This window comes from Heloderma suspectum, chromosome 4 (genome assembly GCF_057233095.1).
Source record: "Heloderma suspectum isolate Gila_16-S chromosome 4, 16-S_ref, whole genome shotgun sequence".
NCBI classification, from domain to species: domain Eukaryota; kingdom Metazoa; phylum Chordata; class Lepidosauria; order Squamata; family Helodermatidae; genus Heloderma; species Heloderma suspectum.
Window position 1 is genome coordinate 137,513,301 of NC_139461.1, and position 13,057 is coordinate 137,526,357.

Here is a 13,057-nt window from a genome sequence, read left to right on the forward strand (position 1 = left end):
TCAGTGCAATAAAAATAAATTTCTAATGAATTTTGATAAAGGCCTTTTCTGCATCCAAAGAAATGATGGCTGCCAGGTCAGTTCTTTCAGAATTTAAAGCAACTAGATCAACAACTCATCTAAGTTTATCAGCCTCCTGCCTATTTTTAATAAATCCACCTGGTCTGGTCTAACCAATACGGCCATGACCTGTTGTAATCTATCAGCCAAGATGGCTGTTAATATTTTGATATCTACATTAATTAATGAATTCGGCCAATAGTTAGCATAATAGGTATGGTCCTTGCCTGGCTTAGGAATCACAGTAATATAAACATCATTTAACAACGAAGAAAGAGAGCCTGCTTCAAAAATATGGTTACATAGGCAATACAACTTTGGGGCTAAAAAACTAGAGAATGTTTTATACCATTCAATTAGGAATCCATCTGGTCTGGGTGATTTCCCGGTATCCATTTTCATTATTGCATTCATAATTTCCTCTAAATGCAGAGGAGCTAAAAGGAGCTGTTGATGTGAAGAAGTTAAATGTGGAAGATTAATCTGAGGGGAAAAAGTGTCCATATCTTGCTCTGATATCTTATTACAGGTACTAAACAGATCAGAATAAAACTTTAAAAATTGTAAGTTTATGTCTGTAGAAGTGTATACTTTGCCACTCTCATCTTTAATAGCTGAAATGACATTTTGGTGTTGGTGTTGTTTAAGACAAGGTGCAAGATCTTACTAGGATGTTCACCATTTTCCCAATATTACTGTAATAGACAGGTCAGGTCCTTAGAGGGAGCCAAAGTGTAGCCAACGCCTCTGGAGCAGCTGCCTATCCTACAGAGGTCTGAGAATTCTCTGAGAGAGAAACTGTCAGGATTCCTTCAGCCCCCACCTTATTTCAACGCTGAAGACAAACACAGATGAGAGGCTCCAATCTACAGCTTTTAACCCATTACTTCACAGGGACATACAGATGCAAATTCTCAGTGACTCTTGGTCTACAAAGGAATGCCTTCAGGACTTCCAGTTGGAACCAATGTTGCCCTTGCAGCATCCCGTGGAGTCTCTGCCGGACCTATCTCAGACAGCTTTTTAAAAGGTTGAAAAACCTTTTTGTCTCCCCCCTGGAATTAAAAGGGGGGGGCGCAAGGCAGCAGCTGGATAACATCTTGGAGAAAAGTACTCCCACGAGGCAGTGGGGGGAGTGGATTCCAGGATTATCTTCCCAGAGCTTAACCATTGCAAAAAGCTGTGCTGAAACTCCTATTTAATAGGCAAAAACAGGGCTGACGTGTTCCATTGCAATATATGGATTAAGAAATATCAACAACACCTGAGGGATGGTTTCAGAATATCAACAATATTTGAGAATATTTGAGGACCTGCAACGTTTGTTTGAAGAGAAACATGGCTACACCGAGGAGAAGGAAGAGAATTGCATCGCTGCCCACTCCTCCCATACCTCCTCTGCCAAAAGCTCCGAGAACAGAAGATATAGGGGACTTATTTACTTTGATAAAAACTTTATCTTCGCAATTTGCTGAGCAAGGCAAGAGATTGGATTTAATCCAAAATTCCATCACTGCCCTGCAAGGAGCTGTGGATTTAATTAATGCTTCCTGGCAAAAAATGGAGACGAAAGTTAACAAGCTACAAGATAGGCTCACAACGAATGAAATTACGACACAAGCTCTTTTCAAAAATATCTCTGCCAGAATTTCCCAACTGGAGGCCTTCACAAGCAGATCCAGTGTACGTTATTATTGGGATTAAAAATCTGCCTACTGATGTAAATTTGCCTACTTTTGTGGACAAGCTTTTGTATGAGATACTCCCTGTGCCATCTGATTATTTACTAGATATTGAGCAGGCATTTTGTGTGCCAAATGCTAAAGGGACTGACTATATGATTATAGTCCAATTTGCAAGAGTCTCCACAAAGAATTATATCCTGCGTTTGGCAAGAGAGGGTGGAAGTCTTTTTGGAAACAAGATGAAGTTATGTTGTATCCAGATTACATCAAAGAGGTGGCAAATAAAAGAAGGCAATTCATCACGGCGAATAATTTGGCAAAACAAAGGAACATACAATATTATTTAAAATATCCTGCTACATTTTGCATTGTTTCTGAAGGTCAGACAAAGAAGTTCCTAAACTATGAAATGGTGGAGGCATGGCTGAATGTAAAAATGTGCGAGATCTCTGTTCCAGCCCCATGACCTGGAATTTTTAAATAGGCTTTGTTAACTGTTTATGTTTAGTCTACATTAGTCAGGCTTTTGTTGTTTATTCGGCCAGTCACTTCCGACTCGTGACGTCATGGACCAGCCCATGCCAGAGCTTCCTGTCAGCCGTCGCCACCCCCAGCTCCCCCAAGATCGAGCCTGTCACCTCCAGAATAACATCTAGGCCAGAAGATATCTGATTATGCATATATTCGTTTACTTTCTTTCATTTTTCTTCTTTTTAAATTTTTCTTTAAATTCTCTTTTTCCAAAATAGGTATGATATGCCGTATTTAAATATATTGTTTGAGGGTGTATGGTGCACACTCATTTATATATCTAGTATAAAATCTATCACTGATTGTTGTAAGGTTGCTTTCAAGCTTTATCATTAAATAACATAATAATTTCATCTTTGTTTAAATCACTATTATTATCACCACCACCACCACCACCCTAAGATTACTCAGTAAGATTTTTGGTTGGTTGAATTGTTAAGCTTTATTATTACTACTACTATATTTTAACTTAAGGGCAATATATGGTTACTGGGAATGAATTGTAGGCCTGCTTTCTTGTTATAAGATTGATGATATGATATTGACATGTAAGGTTGATTATTAAATTGTAATATTGCTAGTGATGTAGGTATAGTTTTTAAAATAGAATGGCATCTGAAGCCCGTGGGTATTGGAGTTTAAATTTAACCCTTTAAAAGAGGAGAGGGAAGAGAAGAGAGGAAAAAGGAAAATTTATTTTTTCTTTTCTTTTCCTTTCTTTTTGTTATTGTTGTGTCCTCATAAGAATATTGCATTGTTGGGAAACTGTAGTTATTGATCAGGTTGTTGGTATTGTTTATTTCATTTATAAAGACAAAATAAATAAAAAATATTTTTTAAAAAAGGAATGCCTTCAGGGGAATTCGAAAGGAAGTTAAGAAGGTGGTCTCACTAGCCTAATTTAAGGTGGGGGAGGAACCTCTCTCCTGTGAGGCTTCTGGGCACAGCTTCTCACACAAGGCCAATCGGGTAGACCATCTTAAGTTCCACCCCGGCCTTCTCTCTCTTTGCTCTGCATCTGCGCCTGGCGTCTATTAGATCAGATTCTCCAACCCCACCCCCCTTTCTGTGTGCTGTCTCTCACAGGGGTGTGTGGAGGAACCCTCCTCCTCAGCCAGCTGGGCATTTGTAACCTGAGAAGCTGGCCCAGTCATGTCTGGACTAGCCTGGGAAAACACCTCCCCCATGTCTGGCAGTTCTCCCTCAGAATCTGAACTGCTATCCCACTCCCTGCGCTCAGAAACAACCCTGACAGAAATGGAAAGTGGGTGGCCCTGGAAAGCCCTGGATTTGCTGCAGTGGGCAAGCAGGGCTGGTGGGACCCTCTGGAGCACCCACTAGTGCCATCGTCTTGCTTCAGTGATGTGGCAGTGGGGAGTCCTCCTGGTGGGTGGGCAGGTGCATGTGTGTATGCATGCCTGAGGGAGGGCTGGCTCTGAAAAAGGCAGCCTAGTTAGGTGACACTGCAAGAATGAAGACCTTGTTAAAAAATGATAATACACTGAACTGTGAATAGGGATGTACGAAAGTCACTTACCTTTTCGACGGGGTGATTCGCGGTGGGGGGGAGGCGCTCCACACCTCCCCCCGAAATCCTAATCCGGCCGGCTCTGCTCCGCGAAGATTCCATGGAGCCACCGGCTGGGGCCGCCCACAGCCAGGCATCCGGCTGCTGGGCAGCCTGCAGGCAAAACAACAACAGCGTATGCAAATGGCGGCGGCTACGGTGGCTGCCATTTGTGTTCCCTTTTTTTTGCTGTTTTAGCCTACGTAAATATTTATGTAAGCTATTACGGCGAAAAAAGGGGAACACAAATAGTGTAGTGGGTGCCATATGTGTTCCTTTCCCCCCCACTGTTTTAGCCTACGTAAATATTTACGTAAGCTATTATGGCGAAAAAAAAGGAACGCAAGTAGCGCCCACTACGCTATTTGCGTTCCCCCTTTTTTTGCCGTAATAGCTTACGTAAATATTTACGTAGGCTAAAACAGCAAAAAAAAGGGAACGCAAATGGCGGCCGCCGTAGCCGCCGCCATTTGCGTACGCTGTTTTTTTTTAGCTTGCCGTGATAGGTTACATAAATACTTACGTAGCCTATCGTGGCCTCCGCAGGGACGCAAATGGCGTCCCTGAGTTAGCCATGATAGGCTACGTAATTATTTATGTAGCCTATCACAGCTATGATGAGGAAGCGAATGCCGGCCGCAGTGCGGCCGCCATTTGCAAGTCAGCGTGGACGGCAGCAGGTAAGTCTTCCGTTTCGCGCGCCATTCGTAGGGCGGAGGCTTTGTTCCGCCATGGATTTCGGGGGGCCGAATGCACTGGCATTCGGCTTCACCGAGATCTGTGGCGGAATTCTCTGACATCCCTAACTGTGAAGGCCTCAAATGACAAGGGTGTCTGTTAGCACCATCAACTGGCAGAAAATGGCAAAGATATGCACTCATATACACTGAGATATGCAAGGCCTAAATTCAGTAGTATATTCATTGAAAGAGAATTGATACAGTACTTGAAGGTGTCATTTGGTGATGCAAACCAAATGATGGAAAATGTGTAGTTTTGTATAGTTCTGTAAAGTTCAGCAAACTGAAGTTCCATACAAATTTACTTTTGACATGATTTAATGTTTGTTAAGGCAGAATCCTATGCATGTTTAGACAGAAAAAAGTCATACAACTCCCAGCATTCCCCAGCCAGCCATGGCTGGCTGGGGAATGCTGGGAGTTGTACGACTTTTTTCTGTCTAAACATGCATAAGATTGCACCCATAGTTTCACAAAATCACTTCTTTTAAAGCTGCTACTATTGTCCCACCTCAAAATCTCTCCCTCTGATGCATCAAGATAAGGAAGCAAACAAATACGATATTTCTTTATCATAAATAAATAATAAGTTTATTATATTGATAGTAAACAAATAAAACTAAGTTAAATAATGACATTTCCTCCAGGCTAAGCAGTTCCAGTGAACATATTCATCACAATCACTGTCTCCATACTCCAGTCAAGCCACTGTCACATACACTGACTTGGCAGTTACCAAAAGCAGTTGGACAATGCAAGTTTCAGACTTGGCGCTATGGCACTGACAGACAAACATCCTTGTTGATTATAATAGATAATATGGTTATTATCTATAATAAATGCAATACCATGTTTCTGGGCCTGCATATTTCTTAGACCTTTACAATTAATTACTAGTCACTGGGACATTACAAAATTGAAAAATAAAAGTTTAAGGAGAAATTACACTTACCTGCAGAATAGTACACAGCCATGATTTTGAAATGCAAATTTGAGGTATTCCTGTGCTTCGATTCTGGATATATTAATCAACTATCTTTTCTGAGTGAAAACACTTCCATACACATCTGTTACAGTTTTGCCCACAGTCAGTGCTTTCCTAAACTAGAAGAATTACAAATGGCATCTGCAGAGGGAGGCCCAGGAAATCATGTTAATGGGACATACATCTTTCCTTATGCAGGATGTGAATTACTAGCCTTCTAATTATAAATACCTGACTCCAATGTTCTGCAACTTGCTCCAAACGCTCTTTCGAAAGAAAAAAAGTAAGTTCTTCTGAAACATGGTCTCTGTGATGTAGAAGAAAGATCGGAGGAGTTCTGCAACGTAGGAGTCCATCAGCCAGTAAAGGAATTTAGACATTAGATCTTGTCGAAAATGATGTTCAGAGGCAGGAACAAAATGGCCACATTCTATAAGCAGAATTCAAGTTTAGTGAGGCTAATCATTGGATAATAACCAAGATTTCAAAGAGATTTCAGTTCCTACTATTGAGAAGAGTCTATTCCAGTCACTGCCATGACCAAGATAAAGGCTGCTATCTTATAAAGCTGTGCACGACTGCATGTGAGAAAACTGCACATATGTCTGGGACTGTCTTTAAAGTCTCTGCTGCAGCAGCTACCACAGCTAAACACTGCTGCATTATAAAATAGAGAAGCAACTGCATGTACAGTTTCCTCCCATGCACACAGTGAGACTTGTAGCAGGAACGCCAACTTCTTCCGCCTGGAAGGGTAAGACCTGGCCAAGAAACAATTGGTCCCACACACACATACACACACAGGCAAACAAGTTAATAAAAATGTTTGTGGACTAGTAACTTTCGCGGACTTATCTGCAAGGCTGATTTACATGTCTGCTAGAGGATGCTGAAATCCTATCTTCAATACCTTTGGTCAGGCGAAGCCAGGTGCAATCGTTCACCTTCATTTTCCACATCAACTCCTGCAAAGAAAATGTGGCAAACTTCCCCAAGGAGATGAATTTTTTCACATTTTTGTAGAAGCGGCACTTGTTGTGGTTAGAGCCCCAGAGTGCAGCAGGTATCACGCTCTCTAGACATTCCCTCACAAAAGTGTACACTTGCCAGTGACTGCTATGCTGCTTAAGGAACACTGTAAAGCGAGTATTGGAAGAGACTTGGGGAATTTGCGACTCAGTTTCTTTTTGACTCAACTCAGCTTTTTCATTGTGTCTGCTTGGAGCTCCTGATGTTTCTGGGAATGGGCTCAAACCACCTGGTACACTTCTGAGGCAATTTTCGGTAGTGTTTACTTCCTGTGTCCTTGACAAGCTCCCCTCTCGATGGCCTTTTTGTATGTAACCCTGTGGTCCTCTGCCAATTTTGTCTGTCTCAGCTACCCAAATGGGACAATTCTTTTTTAATACCACCAGGTAAGGGCACTTTGCATGGTTCCGCAACAGTTCCTGGAACACACTTCTCATCTGCCAGTAACGTTTCGGAAGCCTCTTTTTCCTCTTGTTGCAACTTAGGAGATCTGAACTGCCAGGCTGCTTCAGGATCTTACTGTTGAAGAATATCGTTTCTACTAATCGTCGTCCCCCTGATGGATAATCATTCAAGCGATTCAGTACAAATGATTTAGGCAAACACTCTTTCAACTGCCGGTGAGAGTACAAGAAAGAGCGCCTCTCAATATGTATTACAGGAACAGAAATTTTATCAGAAGAGTCCTGAGTTGACTTAGGTGTGTGGGCTTTAACGTCTCTTCCTGCAGTGGCATTTTCTTCCGCTACTACCTGTGCGAAATGAGCATCAGAAATTCCACATTCCAGCTTTGGTGGCTTAATGTTGGATTTTATTTTGGTGGCAGATCCACAGAGTGTTTTATTCTCACTATCTAGCTCTAATACCTTACCACACACAGGAAACTCTTGATTATCAGGAGTTGTACAAGGTACATCAGACTTTTGTGCTCCACATTCACTGCTCAGAGGAACAGACTTCACAAGAGTTAAACCATCCTCTGACTGTGACCTTACACATCCTCCAGATGCGTTAACACCAACCCCACCAAAATCAAGAATCAATTGATTTGTGCTTCCAATGGGAACTGGGTTTCTTGTTTCTTTTTCTTGCTCTTTCTCTGTTTGCATGGTTTTCATTCTCTTCGCACTAATTTCACACTGACCTTTCCATTTCCTTTTAAGCAACGGTGTTGTTAACGACAGGCACTCATTGGGTTTTTGCTGGTTCTCTAGGTAGTCACTGGCTCTTGTAACAGGTTTGTTTGTTTTAGGGTTCTGCCCAGCAGCTCTCCGAACCACTGAAGATTGCTGATAGTTGCAGTCTAAAACTTCATGTGTTTTGCTACAGCTTTGTCTTCTCGAGTTCCATTTCCTCCAGTTTGCCTTTTTAAAGTATTGTCTACAATAAGACCTTCCTTGCAGATAACCGGATAAGACACTACGCGTTTGGCTGGGATACCTCAGTCTAAGGAACTCCGGAGCGGATGTTGTGTTCCTTAAAGGAAGTTCATAGATGGGTTGCCCACAGATCTGATAACAGCAACTCGGGGGCACAAGCATGAAGAGAGCACAGTGCTCTAATAGATACATCATGACATCATCCCCAACTCTGCTCAGAATGATCTCCCAGGTAACATTCTGGCGAAGGGTTTCTGTTGTATTATTAGGCAGAAAGTTATAGATATTTGGCATGCAGGGCAACTGGGAATTATTCTCATTCAACAGGGCATAGCCAAATGCCAGGACATTCTTTTTCTTTTTTTCACAAATTCTCTGAATGACCCTTGCAATGACGTCATTCTGACTGGAAACCTGCAAAATAACAGTAAGTGACATTTACTTTGCAGATGCTTGAGTGAAATACAAACTGGGCTGTGCGTATACTACAACTCTGCAAAAGTGCAAGAAAAAACGCCCTGCCTTATATGATACCGATGGCAATGGCAAATCCTAACATAGTGATGGAGTGGGCGAATGAATGCCGATCACTCCATCACATGCCTCAAAGAATATGCGATTCAAGCACTCCACAATGCTACCTGCATGCACAATTTCTAGGGAGGAAGAAATCACATGAACAGGCTTGCAACTGGATGTTGGGCTGAAGATCACAGGTCATACGTTCTTTGAAGTTTGTGGGGGAGGGGAGGAGCTTCCCCACTGCTCCTGCTTGCACTCCCTGTTGCCACTGGTAGCATAGGGAACAGGGCAACAACTCTCTAAGAATTTCTGATTTAAAAAAATATATAAAGAGAAGTTTCTAGCTATTACGGGTGTGCCAAAGGCCTAGTAAAACAGCAGGTGCCAGAAAAGTTGCTAGCTCAACACTTACAGCAAGGAAGACTGTAGCCAGCCATTTTCACATATTCACTGAACATGCACATGCACACATGTACATAGTCAGGGTAATGTGTTCTGTACCTGCTCTACACATCCATATGCCCAGCTAAAGGTGTCAACAGAGCCTATGCACATGTAACTTGTATGCACATTGGCTCTGCTCAGACCTTTGGCTAAACATGTGGATGTCTGCCTTCACTACTCCTTTCAGATATGAATGCAGATATGTTTCGAGGCTGGACAGCCATCTGTCAGGGATGCTCTGACTTGGATTCCTGCATTGAGCAGGGGGTTGGACTGGATGGCCTTGTAGGCCCCTTCCAGCCCTACTATTCTATGATTCAGCTGAATAGGGCTTGTGTGATCACCAAGTACTGCTGTTTTGAATGGGTCTCTTCATCTTAGATTTTTTATATCCAAGCACTGCATAGCAGCAGCACAACTCTAGCAGACCTCTTGCATTTCATAGCCTTGACCATTCACAATTTTCTTCCTCTGTACCTGTGCACGTACATGCGTGCACACAAGTGTTTATGCCACGATAAATCTGTTAAGTGTTTGAGATGCCACAGGACTCCTTGTTGCTTTAAAAACATAATAGCCTGCTTGTATGAACATTTTTTGGGCAACAGGACAAGCTCAGGGCTGGCTCTATCATTAGGCAGAATGACGCAGTCACGTCAAGCATCGGATTTGGGGTGTCGTAAAATTCAATTTTGTTAGTATTCAGCTATATCCAGCATTAGCCCTACGTAAGCACTGTAGGAGTTCTAATCCCTTGTTGCACTGAAATAATTCCCTGTTTCCAACCCCGCCCCCTCCTCGCACGTATCTGTCGCCCTGTACACGTGGAAGGGGGCAGTCTGAACGGGAGATCCACCTTTCTCCGTGGAGGATCTCCACACCATCCAAGCAGCCGGGGGTACAGGGGCCTCTCCTGTTCAGACCGCCGCCCTCCACGTGTACAGGACGAAAACGCGCCAAGAGGTAGGCGAGGCTGGAACGCTGCTCCCCTCTGGTGTTCAGTGGAACCGGGAATTGGCAACGTCTGAACGGGTCTTTGGAGTACGCCTATTTAACCGAATGGGACTTGAGATAAGACTAACACCGGATACAATCCATTGTATTTTTATTCTCAGGGAGAGGCACTTGTGGGTGGCTGTTGTTGCTTTTTGCCTCAGGTGCAACAACAAGGCGGCCAGCTTCGGGTCCTGGGCACCCAAACTTGCCGCTCTGCCTCAGGCAGCGGAGTGCCTTGAGCCAAGCAGCCCGGAGCGCTTTCCAGGTTTTGTTTCCCTTGCAATGCCACGGGCGGGGAATAGCCCCGGGGCGCAAGGCAGCCGGTCTAGTCGTTCTCACCTACCTGCTGGAAGACGAGACGCGGCGGGGGAGCCTTACAACCAGCCGGAAGCCCCACCAGGCACTGGTCCACCAGGCTGCGGTAGCACTTGGGGTCCCCGTCTTGCACCAACGGCTCCGGACGGGCCTCGCCCGCAGTCCGCGCCTGCAGGCGCCGTACAAAGGCTTCCAGCGGCAGCACCTCCGCATAACAGCCCCTCAGCAGCCCCTGCACCGCTCTCCAGCGCCGGGGACGCCCCATGAGGGACCCCCCGAGGAGGGAAGCAGCGGCGGCGGCGGCGGCGGCGGTGGCGGGTGGGGGAGAGCCCAAGTCGAAGGCGCAACCTCTCCGGCCAAGAGGCGGCTCCGCCGGATTGCGCCGCCCAGGCACGCTCCTCCGGCACCGTTTATTGGCCGCCCTCGGCCAACTTAGGCGCGCGCGCCGCCAAACGGCCCGGGAAAATTTGGTGGCGTCCGCGGCGCGGCTGCTTTGCTTCGCTGCCCGGCGTTCTCGCCTTCCCCGGTCTGGTGAAAGACGTAGTCCAACACGTTTGGAGCGCCCCAGGTTGCGGAAGGCTGCTCTAGGCCTTTGGTTCTGGAAAGGAGAGTAGTTAAGAGTGTTGGACTGGGAAGACCGGCGGTCAAATCCGCCCCCCGCAGCCATGAACCTTGCTGGGTGACTTTGGGCCAAGCACTGACTCTCAGAGTAACCTCCCTCACAGGGTTGTTGTGCAGATAAACCGGAGAGAAGGATCATGTATGCTGCCCTGGGCCTTGGAGGAAAGGGCGGGATACGAATGCAACAAATCCCAGGCACATTGACAAAGGGATAGATCCCAGTGGGGCTTGCTTCAAAGGAAGCATACAGAGGATATGGACTATAGGAGACTGAACTACAAACTATTTTTTCTTTCTTTCCTGAACACAAAAGTCTACCTTAGATGGGTCAGTCAGCCCCTGTCCTACCTCACAAGCTTGTTCTAAGGATTACTGGTATATAAGTGTGCATTATGCAGTTTGAGTAGCTTAAATAGCAGTGGCAGAGTGCATGAAGAAGGTCTCGGGTTCAATCCAAGGCATCTCCAGTTAAAAAGATCTGAGAAAAACCTGCCAGTCTGAGCCTCTGTGGAGAGCCACTGCCAATAGTAGATGAGAGATGGATACATGGTCTGATCCTGGGATAAGGCATCTGGTTATGTTCAAAGAGTTACATAAATGTTAAGTATTAGAATACAGCAAGAAACTTTGCAATTTAATATGTTCCCTTGGGTTGGATCCAGACTTAGCTGTGCTTGGAATCAACACACTGAAATCAATGGGACATAGTTATGACCAATTTAAGTCTAATTGATTTCAAAGGGTAAGCATGATTAAAACCTGGATCCAACCCCTTCTCTCTATGCCATGTCTGACAAACTAATGCATTTACTCAGTCTGACTACTTTCAGTGGGACATGCATATTTACTCACATAGCAAATCAGAGATCAATGGGCATGAGTGCAGGCTTTGAATTATTCCAAGGAAAGAGCTTACACTGAAAGAGGGTCTCCTCTACATTTTTGCGTTACTTTAAAAAACTTTTTTTTTTTTAAACTCAGTGCCTATATAGCTTATCTCAGAAGCAGATCTAAATAGACTTCTAGGTAGGAAATATACAATGAAAGACAAAACAGTGGGTCTCATTGCAGAGCATACATCAGCCCAACATATTTGAGAGGAATAATCTCCTCCGCCCCCATCCTTGAACTGTGCAACAGGGCTTCCTTGCATCATCCATATACCTACAAGTCATAATTACATAGACCTCAGGGAATTCTGAACCTCTTCACAGCAATGAAATCACAATCACTAGCAAATGGATTGTTTGAGGTGACTTTCCCTTTGGCTCCATGGTTGAAAGTTCCATCTCCTTGGGCCCTTCTGACAGAAAGTGGAGTACTTGGAAAGAACAGCTCAGCTACCTTCAAAGTACTCCTGGTTTGCCTCTTGACCAGGAAAAACTGAACAGCCCGCTGTGGGAAAGCATCCTTCTTCCTTCTTGAGAGCTAGTGCAGTGGCTAGAAGTCCTCAGTTCAAATCTCACTACCTTGGCCATAAACTTATGCCTTCCCCAATCTGGTGCCCTCCAGATGTTTGGGACTACAACCTGCAACATTCCTGACCATTGGCCATGCTGGTTAGGGCTGATGGGAATTGAAGTGCAAAACATCTGAAGGGCATCAGCTTGGGGAAGTCTGCATTACATGGTCCTAGGTTACCACCTCCTCCATCTTTACAGCCTCAGCTTCCTCTATCTGTAACATGGGGACATTACTGATTTTTGCTTTTCTTCTGTTATCAGCAGCAAAATAGTCAAGCTCTCTTGATCTGTCTAACTTTCAACTTGGGTCAAGGCAAGGAACCGCCTCAGATAAAACCATCTCATAGGGCTGCTGCAAGGATAAAATAAGATAATCCCCAGGTATAATGTTCTGAGCTTTTCTTATGCAGTTCACATACACTGGCTTAGTAATCCTTACAATAACCTTAATAGTAGATGGCAGGTGGCAGAGGAATAGCAACATGCCTAAGTCTGCCTCATGGATGCAGTGAGATCCAGGGCCTTTTCTGGATCACACAGTCTTTAGTCACTACTTGCAGAAAAGGTCCAATGCATTTACAAAGAAGTACAACATCTTGCCATTTTCCAATTGCTGCCTGAAATTAATTTTCAAATGAAGTGGGAATGTGGGATTCCCCACATTCTAATGTCCATTAGATGCAGAGGGTTTTTTTTAGCAATATTATCAGAACCTGAGGT

The 13,057-nt window shown here is 44.4% G+C and overlaps 1 protein-coding gene across 1 annotated transcript in view; it reads right to left on the reverse strand.

Moving 5' to 3' along the window:
* Positions 1-11,180, reverse strand: part of TERT (telomerase reverse transcriptase) — a 55,052-nt gene extending 43,872 nt beyond the window's left edge. The window contains exons 1-3 of the mRNA XM_084850661.1: positions 10,282-11,180; positions 6,479-8,390; positions 5,800-5,998 (exon numbers count right to left, since the gene is read on the reverse strand). Coding sequence (XP_084706787.1) covers positions 5,800-5,998; positions 6,479-8,390; positions 10,282-11,013 — 2,843 coding nt within the window. The 5' untranslated portion in view covers positions 11,014-11,180. The remainder of the gene's footprint in view (positions 1-5,799; positions 5,999-6,478; positions 8,391-10,281) is intronic.
* Between the last annotated feature and the right edge of the window lie 1,877 nt (positions 11,181-13,057).